A 22875-nucleotide genomic window follows, 5' to 3' on the forward strand; every position below is an offset into this window, starting at 1 on the left:
AGACAAAWTGTACTTATCCCAAAGAGCGAGCTTCCAGGTGCAAATGCCTCYAGAAATGTCACATMAGGCWACYGATCAGCACTTTTGAGAACGTCATTTTTCTTTCTTCTTTTTTCCTCTTTAATGATGTGTTATCCTACTTCTAAGATGTTACTCTGCACAGCTGCAACAAAGCAATCAAGCCATATGTGAGGAATCTGCATGGACCTCAGGAAAATCCGGCAACTACAAAACTCCTTGAATGGTTTTTTGGGAAGAACCAGAGCAGACTGTGAAATCCAGATCCTTTAACAATCACTTTAATAAGTGTGTTCCGTTGAGATACTTTCCAGCATCACAATGTTTATCTGATTAGCTTAATTCTTGTGCCTTTAGGGAAACATTGACCCAAAATACACACACACACTTCTTTTTTCTTCTGTGTGTGTTTTTTTTTTACATGTTGCTATGTTGGGAACAAAAATCAAAATCCAGACTTATTTACCATATTTATGTTTATTATAGATTTACTCGGTGAGACTATTTACACTCAGATATTGCCAGCAGGGAGGATTCAGAAAGTTTTGTAATCAGTGGCCAAATGGGGAAAACTAATAATCCTCTGGTAGCTCTATAGAACCAGAAACCATTAAAGAGCTTATGAAATATTTGTTACAGTTAAACCCAAAATTATTCTCCTGCCTCTGGCAGATTTACACTAAAGTAAACTTTGAATTGTCTGATAAAGAATCGGTGGAGGGAGTTTAAAATGAAAGTGATGGGGAGGAATCTTTCTAACCTTGGTATTGTCCAATTGAAAACATGCACAAAGCTGGTTAGCAATTATAAGGATTTGATAAAAAWTTTTCAACAAATTATTCAGAAGGTTACAAATAATTTTCGGCATGCTATTTTTTTTTTAAATAGAATGTAAAAAAAAATAGATTTATAAAAATTATTATGTTTGGTTATTGTTTAAAAGATATCTGTCTCATTTATCAAAAACAATATTCTTGGTTGAGTGGAAATTATTTTCAAACTAAATCTGCCAAAGGTATGAATAATTTTGAGATTAAAAAACTATAATAATCCATGTCTTCAAATATGTAGGTAATTTCAAAAATGATCTTACTTGAAATATTAGCACGTAACATTTTTGCGAAATTTGAAACATTGAAGGTCTTAATTCAAGCTCCTTCAAACTGTTTCAATATTTTCCAGCATTAAAAATGTAGACTAATTGCAACAGATTGTGTTGCCCATAACAACCTTTTTCCTCTTAATTTCATATTTAGAAAAAAAAAATATTGAGCATGTCAGGAAATTCTTTGGGTGCCCATTGCCCAGCATACCTCCACCACCGGAGCCCCTCTCCTGCCACTATGTGTCAGAGACAACAAAATGCAGCGTTACCATAGCAACAGCATCCRGTGCTTTTCTCCTCCTCCTGGATACACATCCTTGGAGCCACCCCTGTGATTGGCTGAGCCCTCTTTCGATGTCACCGTAGAAAACGAATGACGGGAATTTTAACACATGAACGGAAGCGACTCCGCGGAATCTCACTGGCTCCCGCAGCGTGGCTCCCATTCAGACCCGAGTGAGGCCTGCGAGCCGCGGAGGTCGCCATTGGGCTGCTTTCTGGTCCGTCAGATGAGGGAGGGCCGTCTTGTTTTTTAATTTTGTATGTATATATATTTATTTATTCTCCTGTTGCCTCGGTACGGAAGCCGAGCGGGGACCGGCTGGTTACGCAGCGGCCGCGGGTCTCCACCCGAGAGAATGGCGGCTGGAATCTGCTCCGGGTCGCGGTGAAGGGGGCGAGAGAGAGAGAGAGAGAGAAGCGGAGACATGCCGGAGATGGTGAAGAAAAAACAAAGAGACGCAAGTTCTGTGATTTGGTGTCGCTGCAGTTTTAGCTGGTGTCGCTTTTCCCCACAGCCTAAGAAATTGTGCCTGTAGTTTTTACCAAACCCCCCTTTTCCACTTTCGGCGTTCTCGGTGGAGTAAGTTTTTTTTTTTTGTGATGCACACACAGGGCTGAGGGAAGCAGATGAAAACCCCGCACGGGTCCACATCATCGGGCGATATTTTCATCTTCCCTGTGTGCGTTAATTTGGGGGGGGGGGCAGCTGCAGTCCACGGATGCCAGCGTTTGGCCTGTCTGCGATGGGGAAGAATTTCCACAATGAAACCCTCCGAGTCTTTGTGCTCTGCATTAGTTGAGCAATGACAGCGCTACTGACGAGCCCGTTCAAAATGGGACGCGGATGGTGAGCGCAGTGGGGAGTTGGCGGGGGGGGGAGGAAACATTTTGACTTTATTTCAATGACGCGTGGAGATTGATATCCCTTACCAGCTGATTAAAAACCCACGATGCGCGAGTATAAAGTGGTGGTCCTGGGCAGCGGTGGGGTCGGGAAATCAGCCCTCACCGTGCAGTTTGTCACCGGGACGTTCATCGAGAAGTACGAYCCCACCATAGAGGATTTCTACCGCAAGGAGATCGAGGTGGACTCCTCGCCGTCGGTGCTGGAGATCCTGGACACCGCCGGTACGGAGCAGTTCGCCTCCATGCGGGACCTGTACATCAAGAACGGACAGGGCTTCATACTGGTCTACAGCCTGGTCAACCAGCAGAGCTTTCAGGACATAAAGCCCATGAGGGATCAGATCATCAGAGTGAAAAGGTTGGTGCAATGTTAACGCCACTTCCTAAACTCACTTTAGAGAGAGTTTGCCATGTGTCAAAACTGCCGCGGTAAGTTTTGGCTTTGTATTTCTTTTGCCGTTTTGTTGCAAATAAAGGTACGTGATCGAAAATAAAAGCCCACCTCTCAAATTCAAGCTTCACATCACCGTATAGTGACATCACGTACGGTCATGGCTCTCAAACCAAGTGAAATACTAGTGGCGGGGACTGCCTGTAGAGGAAATCAGATCAAATATTGGTGCAATGTAAATGCAGACAAATTAGAAAAGGTTGTGAGCTCCAACAGTTGTAAAGATGAGGTGTTCATGCACATAAAAAAGTTGTTTTTGTTATAAAAAAAAAAAAGGTGCAGTGGTAAAGATGTTGAGAAGTCACTGTATGAACTGAAGCACACAAACTAAGAACAAGCTTTGGTGGCTCATGCTGCTTTTAATGTTCCTCTGGATTTGGAAGTGCATCTGGGAATTCAACACGTAGGTGTTTTGTGAATAGGTAAAGAAGAGACTTAACTGTAAAAGATCTTTAACACTAATTTCTGGCCAAGATCTTGGTTAAATTTTATACTAATAGTTCAGTTTTTGGATTTATAGAGAAGCTCAAAGGTGGAACAGCTAGGGCTGAACAAATAAATGTTATTGAATTTTCTCACAAAGTACAAGCAAAGGAAACTTATACACAGCAAATATGTTTCTGGCTCATAGATCACACCATGGTGATCTGGCTGTCCTGCTCCTTCGTTGCTGCTTTCTTATGAAAACACCACCAGACAATGCTGAGCTCACTCTCTCGTTCCCACAGGAATGCACATGGTTGCCTTTTAGCTCTTAGCTGACAAACTAATGTTGAACCGCACAGGCCGATAATTGTTGGAACGAGCATCGTCTGCGCTCCCTGTTGTTTTTTTTTGTTGTTTTTTTTACAAAATAGAATTGCTGTAGGAGTCAAAAATGTAAGGTGCTGGAAAATAAAGGTTTTAATAGTACCGATTATAGCCTTTTTGAATGTCAAAAACATACACGTTATCACATTGCACCAATACTTTTGGTGCAATGTGAAGAATTGGTGACCGTTTCCATTGCCATCATTCCGATCAAAACCAGGAGGAATGATTAAAGAAAAACTCCCACTGCTCGGCAGTCAGAAAGTGAGTTGTGATGTTGTATGTCTGGTACTGTATGTCTTGCCATTTTATGTAACAATCAYATAACTATTTAAAGTCACACAAGCAGAACAGGRCATTTACTCATTTKATCAGAGATGAAAAATGCMCAGAGAATAATMAGTAGGAATGATTAACACTTGGACCAATAATGAACACTATTGTCTCCATCATTGGCATACATGGTCGTAGTATAAAGGCAGCTCAAATATTTTGGAAGCTACCTTAATACCTGTCAAAAGTTGCTTATTTGAGAGCATTCAACTAATGGCAGCAGATCATCTCGATTCCTGTGATTCTTCTGATCTTATCTGGTTCTGGTTTCAAGACATACCAAAGTTTTTTTTTTTTTAAAACTGCAGCTTAAGACAGATACATATTTCCATCATTACTGTTYATACAGTTTAAAGATCTTTTATTGAGATCCCAGAAAAAAATGTTGGAATGACTGAAGTTTTCCTCATCTGCATGGTGCAAAGGTTAAAATGCTTGACCGTCCTCCGCATGTTGCCATGCACTGCCAGTCAGCTGTCTGAAAGAATGTCCTGAGCATTCAGGACAATGTATTTTTGTGTATAACAAAAATACATTTATCTGTACGGAAATATAACTAACATTATAGCTGTAAAAAAAAAGTCATTATTTTAAAGGAAACTAGGATTACTTTGCTTCTCTGATTCAAATAAATGAGTTAATGTGACACGTTTTTGCTTAAAATTGTTACCTCAAGGTTGTCATACTATGAGAATCTCAAACCAGCCTATGACTAATGTCTGCTGTGCTGGATACTGCTACWGATACCCAGCCGTGAATGCTGTGTAGTCAGTGTTACAGARGCTCTGCAGAGAGATCCAAAGAAGTGCAGCTTTCACTACTGTAAGGATGAGTACAGCACTCGCTCTCATGCCAGCTTCTGCAGAGGAAAGTCCATGCACAATGTCAGTAGGAGGAGCAGATGATCCCAATATGAGGTCATCAGTGAGAACTGCTGATTTCCTCTGTAGAGATGACGGTGTTACTGTTGCTGCTCAGCTTTAGTCCCATTTACTGTGCAGACGTACTTTATGCTTACATTTCACAATGTCGCAATGTCCCGCTGTGAACTTAAGTGTGCAGATTCATAGAAGCAGCAGCCTTGCTGTTTTTATTCGATCACTTTGTGAGTTTCAGTGTGCAGGCACCGTTCACTGATCCATAAAAGGGGCGCTTCATCAGACACTGGGGACGAGAGCCAAAGGACTCAGAATTAAACTCAGCTTAAGGCTAAATTACACTATTATCCTATAGACATAAGCCGGCATTAAATCATCAAGGTGGTATTACTTATTATTTGACCTTGATTAGCGATACCACAGTGTAAGACTCTGTGTTTACTCAATAATTTAAAAAGACGTTATAAAGTCATCTAACAGATTCAATGTGAGACATCTGAGGAACATTTTTTCAAATTTTACTAAACTAATACAAGACCGTAATGATCGCTTGTCAATTAACTACTTATTACGAAATGTATTTGTTTTGATTTTAAATAAAGCCGTAAGCTAAAATGAGAATAAACCACCTCTAATGTTAGGTGTAATTTTCCAAATGCTTATTACTTCATATTTTATGACTTTTTTCCTGTCTGTTTTCATACTAACACTGCAAGCATTAGCTGGCAGTGTTAGCTAATWAGTCAAACTATCTGCTCCGATAGCGAGCACACAGGCATGCTGCCAATTGAAGTTTTAAAACAGTGTTCAGTRAGTAAGAGTGGAAAGTCCCTTGGTTTCACCAGTGTGACTTTGTTGTTTTTTTTCTRTCCTGAAATATTTCCTTCTTTAAGTTTTCTTTCAGTTTGTTTAACTATTTATCTTTACGGCTCATTAGACACTGGGGATGACAGTCAAAGGACTCGTCYGGTGTGTTTGTGTTTTGGGAGTGCTGTGTCCTCTCAAAACACCAGTTCTGTTCAAATCTTTTATACCTATAAAATATTTTACTTTTAATAGGTATATTTTTGAGTAAAATGAACATTGTTMTTTTTTTCTATGAACTTCTGATACGTTTCCAAAATTTCAAGCAGAAATCTTGTGATTATTTGTAAAAAAAAAAAAAAAAAAAAGAGAGAAATGGTCAAAAATAATGAAACAGATGCAGTACTGTCAGACCTCAACTGATGCAAAGAAAACAACAATACTAATGTTTTAATTCAGGACAGTTCAGAAATCAATTTTTGGTAGAATATTCATGAGGTTTTCAATGAGGGTTCAGTGCAGTGGTCTCTCAATTTTTTTCYGTTCTTCGTATGAGTAACCCCTGCTAAGTCCAAAACAATGTGCAGTCAGTTGGGCTTTCTTACATCTACAACATTTTACTATCTGTATAAATAAATAAACTGAGAGAAAGTATTTAAAAACAACCTAACTTGTCTTTTTTTTCTATAAGCAATAAAAACATTTAGGAGATTTCTTTCACCTTGCTGGATGGCAGTTTACAGCAAAGAGGTCTGGTCGCATCTTTAATTTTCATTGCCACCTCATTAAAATGCCTTGAAGCTGTACCTCGCCATGTCTCAATGCTACCGTAGAAAATGTCTCACACCAAAATGGAGCGAATTACTTTGTTCGAGCCTCATCATGTGGAGTTTGCAGAAGAGTCTGACTTGAGGGTTGTAGTTTTCTGTCTCCTATGACAGTTGTGTCAATATCTGATCYRTGATGCTTCATAAAAATGCAACAACCAACATAAATTTGCTTGTCTCCCGTCACTCGGCTGGGTGTAGATTACGTGCGGTATACTCCCTGAACAWYCCTGTTGCTTGAAAGAATGAGGTCAACATGGTTCCCCCATATGATTCGAAAGTGGGAAAAGTATGTTGAGCGGTGTGGCGGTGTGTTTATATGTAAATATGTGTACTTGCGTGTTCACACTTCACACGCAGTCGGGCTCTTAGTGTGATTTAACACCCATCACTGAGTCTTGTGCTGTTTTCTGATATCACAGAAGAATCTATTTTCCGGAGCGAAAACATCACGCCTCACACACTCCTCCTACACATCAGTTCGTTTAGTACTCCTCTGCTTCCAAACGGTTCAGATATAAGCCTGGTACACCAGTGCGTTCCCTTAACTTCATTAAAAATATTTAACCCAGATTCTACATCRAATTTGTTTTAAATAGAGATCGATCCCAGGAGCAGTATGCACATTTTATGTTAAATTGTGCAGAAGGAATTTTAGGATTTCTGTTTACAGACCTCCGCGTCCATCATAGATAGGCAGACAGACAGACAGATAGTTGTGGTTACATGTTTATTACATAACTATGATCTAAAAGGGAGTCAGTCACAAGGTTTCAAATGTATCACAATATTTGACTCCAAGTAAGTTACATTCTACCGTTGCCTTTCTATGCATCAGATTCCAGCCAAGCCAAGCTGCCAGTGGATTTTTGGGTCAAGTCGAACTTCGTTCTGCATGTTGCAATTTCAAGATGTTATTTGTGCTGCACAGAGATGCTGCTGCAAAAGAAACCGCACAAACGTTTGCAGTTACATTTATGTATGTTGCAGAATTGAGCTGATAATAATAACTTGGTCCAGTCCTGTGATACACGAAACAGAGGCTCTATCTACACCACTCACTTCAAAATGCCAAATGCTCAGAGTAGCTGACATCACAGACCTGACTTTAATTTCTGATTAATTCAGCTAGTAGTTATTGGACCATTTGGAGGTCCAATAATTTCACAGGTCAAGGCTTTAAACTGTGTATAAAGCCTTGACATTTTGGACGATACTTAAGTTTGTAAGGAGAAAAACCTATTAAATCAAATCAAATTTTATTTGTATAGCACATTTCAGCAGCAAGGCATTTCAAAAGCATTTCAAATTAGACAATGTTGTCATGGCAGACAGTACTCAYTCAGTCTTTATGCCACGGCAGTATTGTAAGCACAATGCAAATGAAACATGTAACTATATAAATACTTTATGCATGTAAGATAACTTAAATGTTTTCTAAAATGTTTATGTGTCATAGGTTTTTTTGTTTTGTTTTGTTTTTTTTACCTCATGCTTGCACCCATGTAGAAACTTTTCAGAGATTAAAACAGCATGACAGCAACTCGACCTTCCAATCAATGCTTGGTCAGATATTGTTTCGTTCTGAAGTTTAGCACAATCCTGTTTCGATTGGCATYGTTTAAGAGCAAACAGATCCGCTTCAAAAAATTTGCGCTCTTCTCTAATGTTTCCTGTGCTCTAAAACAGCAAACAAGAATGACTTGGTGAAAATGTTGGGTTGCAGGGGGTTGAACAGGGGAGCAGAGTGTGTTGCTGACCATCACATCGATCTGGAAGCTCCCCAGCCGCGTAGACTGAGGCCTTTCTGACAGACAGGCGGCAACCCAAGAGACAGGAGATGCACTGACCTATTCTGAGCAGCTTATCACTGAGCAGAGGAGGCTGAATGGTGTTGAAGCTACTGGAAAAATCAAGAAGTGTAATCCTCACAATGCCATCACCCCTATCCAGGTCAAAGTGAGAACACAGCAGGGGACAGGTCTACYCCTATATGARAGTRAGAGGAACGTAGTCTGGCTAGKGGAGAATTTCAATCAGATTTCTCTTGCAAGAAARGAAATGCTCCAGATTTATCTCAAATATGTTTCAATGATCTGCTTATATKGTAAAGATTATTTTAATMCTTGAATTTAAAATTCTTGTTGAGCACTACTAGARTTTGATTCTTGACCAGGAAAATTTAAATGATTGTTGGAAAGTTAGAATGAACTGCTCTTGATTGTTTCAGCTTGTTTGCTGTTGACAAATTTGACAAGTTTGACTTACAGGATATTGTAGCATGAGGAGACCACAGTTCGATTAATCCAAGTCGCTACTACATACTGTGACTAATCACTGGAACGAAATTCAGTAAACGTGGACTTCAAAATTTTAGTAAGTCACATAACTAAGCAGGATGTTTGAAAAAATATCACACAGATTACAGATTAGTAGCTAATAAAGATGCAACAATCTTTTTTTTGTTGTTGTTGAGTTCTGATATTCGATTTCCCAGTTTTTGTAATAATTTGACCTGCCAATATCAATTTTAGTTGACTCTAGTTTCCATTAATCATTTATAATAGGATCAGAGGGGATGTCACACTGTGTGTGTGAGAGAAAAGCCACTGTAATCGGCAGGGCTGTACTATTTTAGAACGAGCCAACATTTTTGGGAATTGACATTTTAAAAGGGTGTCTAACACTTTACTGATTAGTGAATTAAAAGAGTTAGCCTAACTCGCATTGCTCTCTCATTGTTTTCTATAGCAAGAGAGAAACCCCTCTCGCTATAGAATACAACTATAGGGAGAGGGATTCAAGCACAKAGCACTTAAGTAGAACCTGTGACAAGAGGAAGAGGGCTAAAATATCTAAGGAAGTTCAAAAACAGATGAGACAGAAAACAGTCATTGACATCTATCAGCCTGGTTGGGGTTGTAAGCCATTTCTTAGGCTTTGGCCCTGCAGCGAAGTGAGAACCACAACCCAAACATGGAGAAAATAAGGAACGGTGATGAACCTTCCCAGGTGTATCCAGCTCAAACAAAGTTATTTCAAAGGTGAGCTGATGACTGATAATGCGCTTTACTCCGGTCAGCCTTCCTGTTGTCTGCCTTTTGCTCTCTTCGCCTCTTTCTCAACCTGAAAGAATGACAGACATTTCTGGACATGTAGGCAATACTGTCCCTTCTTAAGCAGTTCCTTGTTCTTTGACTTCATGTTCGAGATCTTAATGATATGAATGTAGTTAATTTTGTTTCACCTGATTCTGATTCACCAGCTGGCTGGCTCAGGTTTTAAAGCAAAGACAAAAAGGTTGATATCTCCACCAAACGTCCTGCAGAGGTGCTGTAGTGAAACTTCTCATTAAAGGTTCCTCCAAACACCCAACTATCGTTATTGATTGTCTCCTTGCATCATCTGCCAGTGTTTGCCCCCTAAACCCATCCTGAATTTGAAAAATATATGAACTCAGAAAATCCAAAACACTACAGTGTTGCAACATTACACACTTGGAGTGGGTCATAAKACGTACCTGAAAGTAATTCCATTTGTCAAAATCTCTATATTTCATTCCTGTTTTCAATGGAGTCTTTTTAAAAATATTCTCGCCTGCTTGAGTTCTCAGACAGGAATGTGGCTGTGACCAAACGTTCTTCGTCTTTGGCAGTTTTGTGGCTTTGCTCTATATCTGCCTCTAAGATGTTTATGCTATCCATCTCTGAAGTCMGTTTGCWGTCCGTCAACACAGAGCGGAGACAGCCATGACACCCAGCTTGCATCAGTTTTAAACAACAAAAAGACACAGGGCATTGCATCACAGGCCGAAAGAAATGAAACATGGTCATGACTGCATTAGAAATCAGGAGATATTTACCTTCTGAGCCACATATTTCTGCAGCTTTTGGCCCGATCTGTTTCACGTCTCTGTAAGAAGTGTTTTTGAGCAAACCTCACTTGTTCGATTAGTCTTGTGTTTTGTCTGCTGCTGCCAAAACACTGATGACCTGTCACAACCGTATTGGCATTCGCTCAGGTCAGAGGCGCTGTAGTGTGTCGCTTTCATTCTGAACTCTGTCRGCGTCTATCAGTGTGTGCACATAGCACAGGCAGGGCTTCTTGAACTGAGGCCACAAGAGCTTGTGATTACTCCCGGGATTGCTTGTTTGCCGGGGACATCATCAYTCCTCTCTTCAGCCACGGTTAAGGTTACACAAGGGATAGATTGTGATTGGCAACTTAACAGACCGTGGTCGGAGGACTGTGTGGAAGACAGAGGTGAAACATGGTACTATCATTTAACATGTCGTCCTGCAGCCATGATGCTTGGGCACCTGCAAAACCTCTTTTATGTACAGCTCACAGGCTTTTATTTTACTCTGTTTTAGCTCTTTCCGATTTCTGAATTGGTTTTTGAAGCTTTTTTTTTTTTTACAGGTTTGTTGGTACCACACTTGCTGACATTTGTAACAGTATGTATTCAAATTGTCCAGTGTGAATATTGTATTGAATGTATTTTGCCCAGCCGTGAGCGCTTCTTCTGCYGTCTCGTTTTCCCCAGGATTAACACCTGTAACTTGCTGTCCTGTCTGATGTGATTGTGTTAACATCAACAAGTTATGTATGATTTATTTTTTTAAATGTACAGAAAAAAATAATATGGCCACTGATAAGCATGGTGTAGAACCTGTGATGCTGTGGGCTGTTTCCTCTTCCAAACGGCCTGGGACTCTTGCTAGAGATTACATCATGAATCCTTCAAATTACCGTGACATAAAAGAGATTACCTTTGACATAAAGGTAATTGTACATGATTGAGTCCAAAATATTTAGCAAAGTCAACATAAGGAAAGTTCCCAAGATCAACCTTTCTCCATGGCCATCATGACCTGAATCCTAAGACTTAGCTGAAGAGATGAGATCATTAGAGAAGACTTGATAATTTACAAATATTGCCAAAGAGAAAWGCTGACAGATCCATCTTATCCTCCACAGGACAAGARTGTTGTTTGAACAACACTTTGAAAACCCTCTTTCTGCCTTGCTATTGAGGGAGTTTTGAGGAGAATGGCTCCAGGAAATACCAGAAACTGRAGTGTAAACACATGCTGACCCACTCTGAAAGCAAGACACACTTTAGCCAAGCTGGTTACATCTGCTAGATGGAWTCTGCTTCGAATCAGAGGAGCTTTTTGGAGAAGWAGCGCTACTCGTCAGACATTCATACTCCAGTGAATGAGAGCTTCATTGTCTTGACAATACAAAGGCTTTTTATCCAGCCCCAGTCATAGATCTGAGCGATAATATACATTTGTGATATTTCAAGACTCARTGTGACATGGAGCTAATTTGCAATTCAAAAGCTTTCTTGCTAAATTAAAATGGTGAACATGTCAGAATAATACCTTCTAAACTTCTTTTTTTATGCTCCCCTCTGACAATTSACATTGTAAGTGGCTTTTGGGGCGAGATGACTCATTACATCAGCCTTTTTGCGACTCTGGGCTTGTTAAGCAGTAGCCGAAAACAGAACCGTTCCGAACACACGTTAGCAGGAAGACAATAAGACATTACTCATCCAAAACTGGGATCTCTCTCAGATAAAGTCATACCAAGTCCAGCAAATTGAGCAGCACAAACAGAAGTGAAGCTGGAAAATTGGTCTGTCACCCAGTTGCACACAGCTGAACCGTTCTCTGTAAACATAAAAGACCTTTTTGATATGGAATGTAAACATTTCCCTCGCTCTCAGCTGCCTGAGGCCCCAACTCAGCAGGAGATGAAAAGCCAGGCCAGCAGCAGGCTCAAGATGCTTTATCTCACTGCCTCTGTGCGCTGCGATATACGATGAGCTACATTACAGCTCAAGTCCTTTCCTCCATCATGGATGTATGGTTCCACCGTCTTCAAAGGAGAACGCAAACCTCCAGAGAGATATGATGTTTCTCTACTCAGAGATTCTTTCTGTGTAAAACCACGGATATTAAACGCTACGGTAGCGAAAGTGGGAACAAACTGGAAGGTTTGCTGCATAGGCCTGTGCGATATTAGGAAAAACATACAATTTCATCAGTGTGATTAATATTGTGGTGATGATTTCAGCTGCRAATGACCTACTTCCTTTGCTCTTTACATTTGTTCTCACCATTACAATTCCTCCACCTCTTTCTGTAAACTTTAGCTTCATAGWCACTAAAATCTATCTCAGGCTTCTACATGAACAGCAGTTAAAGTTCATCCAACTGGACTAAAGTGTTATTTGCATGCAATTGTAAATGCAAGTCGTTTTATAAACTATAGCCKATATTATATCCTTGCAGTCTTTTGTTACTGCGATATTGCAGGCATTGAAATCAGGATGAGAATTACAATTCGGTGGAGGAGAGTAAAATGCAGTGGTTTAAGACAAAGAAATCATTGAGTTTTTTTCCTCTATTTTCTTCTCTGGCATGATGATATTTCTCACCCACATCCATATCAGTCGCGCACTTGAAAGATCATGCAAATTAGACGAGGTTGTCGTTCACCAGAACTCTGTTGACTTTTAGTGCAGCCGATAGCTGCTTCCCTTTCTTAGGAGTTGGCAGTAGTGGCATTCAAACAGTAGTTGCTCTATTTTATCTTTTCGAGTTTTTCAACTGTCATGAAACCTGTTGGATTTAAAAATGTTGGCCATCTTTTGGAAATTTCCGTGTAACAGTGAGGCTCTGCTTTCTGCAGAGCATTAAAGCTTCAACAGAGCATTTAAATRAAATTGTTTTCCCATTTGGGGACCATTGCTGTAGAAAACACACATAGAGACTTCTGTTTTAGTCATGCCAGCCATGCTATTGACACTAATCTGCTATAAATACGATTCTAGAGACAGTTTCATTTTGTCAGTGTTCTTCTATTGTAAGATCCTATTTAACGACGATTGTTTTATCTCACAGATGCAAGGCGACGTCTCCTCCCCTCCTACTATAAATACTTAATGAATTGTCATATCAAGGAAATTAGAAATTAAAAATGTATTCCTGACAACTTGCTGCATCTCCAGTTCAAGAAGATTGAAACATTTAGAATTTCTGAAACATTACAAAGGATGGATGGATATCGGCAGTGGGACTTAAGGTCCATCCGGTGGTGAAAATGTGAAAAAGAAGAACCAAGCTAGAGAACATCTAAAATAGGAATAGTGTCTAAACTTTATCCCGMGTTAGTTTCTGAGTTGGTAGAGACCTCACAATCCCAAACGTGTATTTGATCTGAAACGGTGATCATGTTTTTCGGCAGTACGTGCCCCGCAGGGCTTGACAAAATCAAAGGCTTCACAACGTGACTTTAACTTTAAAACCTGTAACTTTAAACCCTTTGAACTTTACTCAGATATCCCAGATGATAGCCTATTAGATTAAAAAAGCACTTATTTAAAAGGTGAGACTCGTTTAGATTTTTGATCAAGTTTTATTAGTGTCAATTTGACAATTATTTGGCTTTAATTGTTTAAAGCAGGCCAAGCTGAAGGAAATGAATACTGAATTTAATCAAAGAGCAAATGATGACTTGTATTGAAGCTAAAACTGAAAGTTAAAGTCATGTTATTGAATGACAGCTGACAGAAACTGAACAYTGTCTGTGCTAATGACGATAACGGAAAGATTCACAGTATTAATWTTGCTGGATATGAACTTGTAAATGCTTTTTGTTATTTTATTAAACCGTTAAAATCATCATGCGATATTCATGGAGATGCGCTCCCCTCTGTGCGTGTGTGTGCGTGTGTGTGTGCGTGTGTGTGTGTGTGCGTGTGTGCGTGGGTGTGCGTGCGCGTGTGTGTGTATGAGTGCGTGAGTGCGTGCGTGCGTGCGTGTGTGCGTGCATGTGCGTGTGAGTTCTCTCCTGATACCCCGGCTTCTTCCCACCGTCTGAAAACACGAGTGTTAGGTTAATTGGTCTCTCTAAATCGCTCTTAGGTGTGAGTTGTTCTTTGTGTTGCCGTGGCGATCCACGCAGGATGTAACCCAATCACTGCTTGAATCTCCTCTGACATAACTGAAGCATTTTGAGCTGCCATTTAGCAGATGTTTTATCTTTTCGAACACAAGAGCACGTGGTGATTTGCTGTCTGTTTTAAACAATTGGACAGGTGTACCTAATAAAGTGGCTAGTGAGTCTACGAGTCTGAATATCGTTTTCAGACATCTGAGGACATAAAGTTTGAGGCTCTAATGTGTGACGATAACACTCATGAATGAGGGTCTGAATTATTCACGACCTCTTTTCCTTTACCACCTGCTCTGCGGGAACAAATTTCCAGTAAAATTCTACTTTGCATTTCAGATTTTCTTTAGTGATGTACTTTGTGAGAGCACGAGCCCAAGGCAGACGGCGAGATTACCCCCATGGAGCTAAGAGCATTGCCAGCTCGCTTTTACTATTCTATATCACATTCAGAGAAACACTGTACATACAGTTTTTTAAGATCAGCGTCCATTTATCCTGTCCGGTTTGGCATTTCTTGGCCGGTGTTTGTTATCTGAGTTTAAAGTGATTAAGGGAGATGCAGGGAATTTGTTTTAATAAGCTTTAGGAGATCCCTCAGAGGCTCTCAGCAGCTTCTAATCAATGCCTGTTTGATAAAAGCAGAAGCCTTTTTTTTATGCTTGTCAGTAAGTGTTCCCAGTAAAACCTTATTGGGCCAGATAAGGAATATTTTTCTCTTCATTGATCCCGATGACGTTCACTCGGATTTAAGCCAGAGGCGCTAATGTCTCTGAGCTCCACTGCTCATCTGGGTTGTGTGAGATGGTCTGTATCATGCATTATAGATAAGATGTGTCTGGGTGTTTGCAGGCTAAGTGTTTCTCTGCCTTTTGGCATCAGGCTCACAAGCTGGAGGCTAAAGTGCGACACATGTTGTTATTGTCTCAGACAAACACGAATAGCCTCAGCTACTCATCTGTTCTTTACTCTTTTGTGTGCGTTGCACGGAGGAGTTTGTTCACTGTGACATATCAAGCACTGCTGAGTCCAGGGAAAGAGTGTTTGACACCCTGTGTGTTCACGCCTTCGGGGAGCCTCAGTATCCGTGGCAGCCACCATGTCAGACCCCTGAGACCGCTGGCTGGTTTTCTCCTCTATTATTATGGCTATATATACACACGYGCTCTTTATGTAACACATGTATTTATAATGTTTTCCYATCTTGGTGCAGCCCAAATGAGTTGCACATCATGACAACAAGACTGTACAGCTTTTAAATGCAAAGCACTTTGAATCGACTTGTTGCTGAAAATGTTCTTTAAAAATAAAACTGATCTGCCTAAAATCAGAGGCCACAAATCACCATGGAGTGATCAGAAGCAACTTTTTTATGTTTAGTTATCTTTATTTATTTATTTTTTTTTCAGCAGCTTGATTGACTAATTATTGTCTGTGATCTATGGGTGCTGTAAATCCAAAGCAGAAACACTTTAGGTMTTTTAAAGGATTTGTTTACTGATTAAAAGTCATAATCCCTTTGGCATCRTTTTGTTCTTTCCTTTCTTTGTTTCCTGCTTGTATCCTTCCTGCTTCCTTCCTCGTTGCATTTCTTCTCTACTTCCTCAGGCCCTTCCTTCTTTCATACCACCCTCTTACCCTTCCTTTCTTCCTTGGGTTGTTCTGACATTTTCTTTCCTTTTTTCCTTTTGTCTTTTCATTTTCCCATGCTACCTGTATTCTTAATGCTTCATTGTGCCCTTCCTTCTTTCCTTCTCGTCTTTCTCTTCATGTGTCATTTCTTCTTTGTGACTTTACTTCYTTGCTTCTTTGACTCATTTGTTTCTTCAGTCCGTGACTCTATCCTTYATTTCTTCCATCCTATTTTTCTTTCTTTTCTTTCTTTCTTTCCTGTAYCCTGTCATTCCTTTTTTCCTTTCTTGTGTCATTTTTTCTTTCCTCCCTTCTGTCTTTGCTTCATTTCTTTTCCTGTTATTGACGCAGAGATCTGGGTCTTTCCTTTTTGTAAATGTATTTCTTTTTCAGTTTGTCTATCTTGTGTCATTCCTTTGTTCCCTTCTTTTGTTCTTCTGTTTTATTCTTTCTTCAGATTCCCATTTTGTTCCTTTCCATCCTCCTTTGTGTCATTCCTTCTTTTCTTTCTTTCCTCCCTGATGTCATTCCCTTCCTTTCTTTTTCAGTGTCTGGGTTTTGCAGGTTCTGTCTGAAGTCTCTCTACAGAAGAATTTTCTATAAATTCATTTGGTATTTTAAAATGAGCATTAAGGACTGAATTTGGAAAATTTGGGTTTGGGAAAATAATCCCACTTTGAGCTAAAGTTGATACATTGAAAAATAGTTCAGATTTGTTTCGGATTTTAAACCACATCTCCTTGTTCCCTGAAGACGTTTGTGGTTTKCCTTCCTGGAATAAACCGAGTGTTTGGATTTCTACAGTGATTTTTAGCGAATCACAAGAGATCTGTACACCAGAAACATGTTCACATGTTTCCAGGAGAGAAAAAATGCCCAATAGCTCCTTAATTAGAGTCAATTTTGGGACTCCAGTGTGTGACAACGAGTTAACATGAATACTGATGTTTCTCAAAGCTGCTTCACACTGTGAGATAAACATATTTTCATTGAAGGCAAACTATCTACTTAAAAACCTAATTTACAAGCAAAGTAATGCTAATTCAGGTGAAACTGAGCAGAATCTGTGTGAAAATTAGACATTTGACACACAGGCAGTTCTGACAGGTGCAGCAGAGAGATTTCCATGGAGAGGACAAACTGTCTGGAAATGCTGCCTTTTCTCTCCTTTTTTTCCTCCTGTTTTTGTTGTTTTGTATGTATGCTGGCACAACAAATTGAAATTTGCCACTGAAAGACGAGGGACAGCTTTATTATTTGGTTCTAGTTTTGTGACTTAATGTTATCTTTTAATATATAAATTGCTTCTTAAATATAGTAATTAGTTCCAGATCCTAACAATTGTGTCGTGTTAAATTCATTWTGCAGATACTGATATATTTAACTATGTGTCTTTGGATTTGTTTTTTGCTTTGACTTCGACAATTGAAAGCATCTTGTTAATTCCCATTTAAGTTCTTTTAAATGTTTCTGCAATAAGCATTTTATAACTATATAGTGACTTTATAYATMAGCCAATCAGCTATGTTATGAGAATGACATCAGGGGCGACGCACTTCAGCTTTTTTCCTCCTAAAGATTTTAACCAAATGTTGKTTTTTTTTACCCTGGTAGAGATGCATGTACATATTGTTGCATTACAAGCACAAACTAAATAGATTTCATATGGATTTTATGTGATAGACAAAGAAGTAGTTCATAATTGCAAAGTGGAAAATCACCAAAGTATCATATCTACATCATACATCTACATCATATCTACTTTGCCTCTGTTAGTGTAGATTTTCTAGAACTGTCTCTCTCTACAAATTCAGTTCCATTTTTTTAGCCGTGTCTCTAAAATCTCTGCAGATCTAGAWACTGGAACTTATGCAAAACTTGCAAAAAAAAAAAAGTTTTTCTTCCTGTTCGTAGCATGATGCTGTCACCACCGTGTTTCACTGTGGGGATGTTCTCAAAAAAYATGGTTTAGCTTTTAAACCAAAAAGTTTCCTTTTGTGCTCTGACCAGTATATTTTTAGTTAAGTTATACTGTTCAGAYTATGGATTGAATGATGCTCTGTTTGATGGCCGAAGCCTTGGATGTTGTTTTATTACTTAACTTTGYTTTAAATATCTCCACAACTTTATCCCTCACCTGTGTGATGTGTTCCTTCGCATTTTTTTTTAGGTTTTTTTTTTAGGTTTTTTAGGTTTTTGTTTGCTATTCCTTCCACTTCACAATTATGTGCTGTTTTGTGTTGTGCTATCACATAAAATCCCATAAAGGTTTGTAGTTATAATTGTGAAACATTAAGGGAATTTAATACATTTGCTAGATACTATTATTTCCTAATTGGAAAGCGCTTTAAAAGTAAACATTTCGCTGACGCCTCCCACCAACGAAAGAGCTCTGAAGTAATTACAGGACTCAGGTTCTGCATACCGAATGCAGAACTTTCTCATTCAAGCAGCTTCTAAGATGAAATTGGATCTCTGTCATGCATTTGGTCAAGCCCCTAATTCCTGGTGGTTGGTCTCCATCTGCTGAGCTGGTCCAGGGAACAGAGATGGCTGGTTGAGAATAAAGTTCACAGGATTCTGTATTCATGAGGAGATCAAAGYCTGGAAGTTCAAGCTCGTTTAACGCTGAAACTTGAGGTTCTAGCCCCTTAAAGACGCTCAGGGACCTGAAGTAGCATAAAAGCTGAGATGTTCTCCTACTCTTTATTCAGAATTAGACATTTTCTTTCTCATTCCGGCAAACAAGCATGACCGTTTTTTTTTAATTTTTTTAAGTAAACAGCATGCATGCTTCATAATGTGGTAGCAGAGTGTGTAAAATGTTGAGACATTAATGGTGCTTGGGGTAGATTGAGTATATTTATCTAAAACGGCAGGTCCAGCATCTGCTTTGTTCACAGAGATGGATGAAAGGAGAAACGTGTTGTTTAAAGGTTGTGAATACTCTTGATCTGTGCTCTCTCTCTGATCRTTGGAGCTTTGTTATTCCCTCTGATGTGTACAAAGTGTCTTGCAGAGCTGCCATGTTCCTCATTTCTCACACCTGATGCAGGGAAGACATTATTAAAACCGCATCTTGGTTCCCTGTTTTGTGATTACCAAGCAGCAGCCCATTTATTTAAACGTCTCCTCTGGCTGTCCATAAAGTAGCACAACTCCACAGTGACGGGCAAAGGGTCGTGGACACTTCCTGTCCTCAGAGGTCATAGATCTGCTGCCCATTTCCCGTATTCTTCTAGGTCAGACATGAGGCTGATTGGGTGGAGAGTCTTTTTAAAATTTCCATTAAGTAACTCTTTATCATTTGGAGTTTTTTAGTTGAACAGAGTGTCAAGGAATATTCAATTACTTATTCTTGACTTCTTGTTTTCCTGAAGAGGAAAGACGGTGTGAGACGGAAGCCTATTTCTTTATAGCCATCCTTAAGATTGGAAAGATTGGAAAACATTCAAAAGAGGCAAATATGTGCTAAATTTATAAGCAAAGAAATGGTTGCAGTAAAATGTTGTCATTGATTAGCTTGCCTATATATAGGGTTAGAGCAGTGTTAGAGTTAAGAGTATAAAATTTTAATATGTCAGGAATATTTTGAGAATAAAGTCAAAATATCTCAAAAATAAAGTCAAAATATTAACAGAATAAAGTCAGAATATTACGAGAATATAGCTGTATGAYACAAAAGTAGTATACAAAAGAATAAGGTCGTAATAATATGATAATAAATTTATAATATGACTTTATTCTCGTACGACTTTATTCTCATAACATTCTTGAAATGTTATTACCGTATTTTCCGCACTATAAGGCGCACCTTCAATGAATGGCCTATTTTAAAACTTTTTTCATATATAAGGCGCACCGCATTATAAGGCGCACTGTCTGTTTTTGAGGAAATTGAAGGTTTTTAGGTGCGCCTTATAGTGCGGAAAATACGGTAATTTTTTTTCTTAACTTGACCCTAGTACTCCATTTGACAAACAAGGCAGGACAAACAAAAATGTTGGTCTTGCGCACATTGAGGAAGATATTATGAAAAGTAAACAAACTCTCCAAAGCCTTTTGCTAGGGGACTGCAGCATTTTTTTAGCATTGTTTTTTCTCTGTAGGTTTATACTGCTGCAGTTAAACAATAATTTATTCTGGGTCTGTGTGCACATCTGCTCCACCTCAATAAACGTGAAAACAAACTGATTACTCTTGAACGCCTCATGACCTGTAGTTCATTCAGTGTGTCTGCGTCCTCAGGTACGAGAAGGTCCCCGTGATCCTGGTGGGAAACAAGGTGGACCTGGAAAGCGAGAGGGAGGTGTCGTCGGGCGAAGGCCAGGCCTTGGCAGAGGAGTGGGGCTGCCCCTTCATGGAGACCTCGGCCAAAAGCAAAACCATGGTAGACGAACTGTTTGCAGAAATAGTTCGGCAGATGGACTACGCCGCCCAGCCAGACAAGGATGACCCCTGCTGTTCCTCGTGCAATATACAATAACCCCCCTGGGGGGTCTTTTGACTTTCAGGAGACAGACTCGCTCTTAGACATATACACACATGCACACGTCAGCTACATTTAGGACAAATTCACGTTTGAATGCAATTGATATCAGCTCAGCGGAGCATAAAAACTCTCTGACACGATAATTAATAAGGACAAGTGAGTAGTGCATACATCTTGGATGAGAAAAAACGAAGGATATGCCACAAGAGAATTTGACAAACGATAAAGTGGAACATGCCCTCGCCTTATGTTAGTTTCTTTGTTGTTTGTTTTGATCTTTTCAGGTATTGAGGAGACAGATCCTTGGCAAACAACCACAGACTGCAGTCTTCACATAGAGATCCATTTCTCTTTTTCCATGACTTGACTCCATATCAATCCAATAAAGCTTTCCTGGAAACCAGCCATTTCAGATATTTCAGAGTACTAGAGATGCTATATGTTAATTGTTTTCCCCCTCCAGTTTAGTTTGTGCAGTTTTTCTACTCATCACAGGGCTGAAATACAGAGGTGACCTGAAGGCGCCTCCATTTTCTAATACTTTTTTTTTTTCAGTTGATCAAAACAGCATTGGAAAGAAAAATGGTTAAGTCTGTTTTTCTTTTTAAAAACACATGCAGCCATCTCTTCCATTTTCTCACATGGCAGTCTTTCACATATTGTATGATGTTTTCTTTTCTCCTCTCTGGGAGACTCTGACAGCAGATTGCTGTGTAGTAGTGTAACTAAATGCTTCATTCTGATGGGACAAAGAGTATTTTCATTCTTTGAATTTCCACCAAAGACTATCACCACACACTTGATTCAAGAATCATTGGCGCTCAAGGTGAAGATGCCAACTTTTCCTTTCCCCCCCTCGGCAATCAGTATGAAAAGAAGCACTTGAGAACTGCAGCATCCTTTCTGTGCCGAAAGGATTCAGACTCATGTTGATGAGTAGTAAAACGAGGAGCTTGACCACAATAACGGTAGTGTATATATTTTGTATTGACAGTCCCAGCTCAAACAAAGACTCTGACTCAACACTTGGATCGTATGCATGGCTAGAAAACAACGACAAAAAAAAAAGAAAGGACTCTTTATTGTTTGAGGTGGATCTAAAGCTGTGGAAATGTGCAAATCAAACATGTCTGGATCTGGACACTGTTCAAGCTGTACGTTTGTGTTGGGCACAGGGAGCAAACATTTCCCCCGTGCGACCATTTTCATTGTTGATTTTCTATTTTTTTATGTAACCATCTACTCTCTATCCCTCTACAAATGGTGACACTGTTATGTTTGTCAACTGAACAATAAAAGTGCATTCAACACTCGAGCGGAGCTCTGACAGCCTCTATGTGAAGTAAAACGAAGCAAATAACTGGACGGCTTCACTTCGAAGAATGCTAATTATATACAGTGCCTTGCAAAAGTATTTATACCCCTTGAACTCTTTCATATTTACTCACACTAGAGCTACAGAGAATACTGCATAATTGTTAAGTGGAAGGAAATTATGGCTGCTTTCAAACTGTTATTAAAATGAAAACCTAAAAGTGTATCATGCATTCATAATCAGCCCAGCCTCTCTTTGAGGTTGTTCTGGGATAGAGTAATAAATCTCCTTGTTGACAGTGTTAACGGGGAAATATTTTGAGCATTTTATAAATCATAGAATTTCCCAAATAAAATCAGGAAAACAATTTTTATGCTTTAATTTCAAGTACAGAGATCTTTAGATACTAAGATGGGAATACCTGATTCAAACTCTAAAAATAATTATGTCCTTTAATGTACAACGTATTAATTAATTATCAATGAATGGATGGACAGAGGGACAATTTAAGTTAATTCTTTTATTTTAAAATGACCAAATGCCCAAAGCTACCACTGCTTAAAAAATGTTAGAAAATCTTTACATCGCTTTCCTGCCATTATACTTGTGACCACAAGGTGGCCGCTTTTTTTTTTTTCATGAGGTATTTATTATGCCGGAGATGAATGTCACGTAGGTACAGATGTCTGAGGTAAGAAAAAAAAGGGGAAAAAGTACAAAGTAACCCGGAAAGGTGTTGAATCCATTTATTCTTCCAAATTTATATAAGCATAGAAAAAGAAAACAATACATGGGAAAAAAGTTCTTGGATTTTCAACCTTTGTCCAATGCTTGTTATCTAAATCTTGTATCCATCCATACATCCAGGTTCCATATTTAAAGCCAGACTACTAAGGTCATATCTGCCGTATTATATAAGAAACATCTTTATTTATACTTCTAAGACGGGTAAAAATAATAATAAAAATAAATGAATCTGAAAAAGTGCAGACTTTTGAGCCCCTTTCTGTAGGTTAACCTTCACATCATCTTTCAATGGCTGGCTATTATTGGA

General features: G+C 39.2%; 1 protein-coding gene across 1 annotated transcript; it reads left to right on the forward strand.

Annotated features, from left to right (window-relative positions):
* The first annotated feature begins 1528 nt into the window (after window positions 1–1528).
* LOC103458821 (ras-related protein Rap-2a) lies at window positions 1529–21821 on the forward strand. Its single transcript, XM_008399902.2, has 2 exons — window positions 1529–2669; window positions 20263–21821. The coding sequence occupies exons 1-2, from the start codon at window positions 2356–2358 to the stop codon at window positions 20498–20500; spliced, it is 552 nt and encodes a 183-aa protein (XP_008398124.1). The 5' UTR covers window positions 1529–2355; the 3' UTR covers window positions 20501–21821.
* The last annotated feature ends 1054 nt before the right edge of the window (window positions 21822–22875 follow it).

The sequence above is a fragment of the Poecilia reticulata genome, linkage group LG2 (assembly GCF_000633615.1).
Source record: "Poecilia reticulata strain Guanapo linkage group LG2, Guppy_female_1.0+MT, whole genome shotgun sequence".
Lineage (NCBI taxonomy): Eukaryota > Metazoa > Chordata > Actinopteri > Cyprinodontiformes > Poeciliidae > Poecilia > Poecilia reticulata.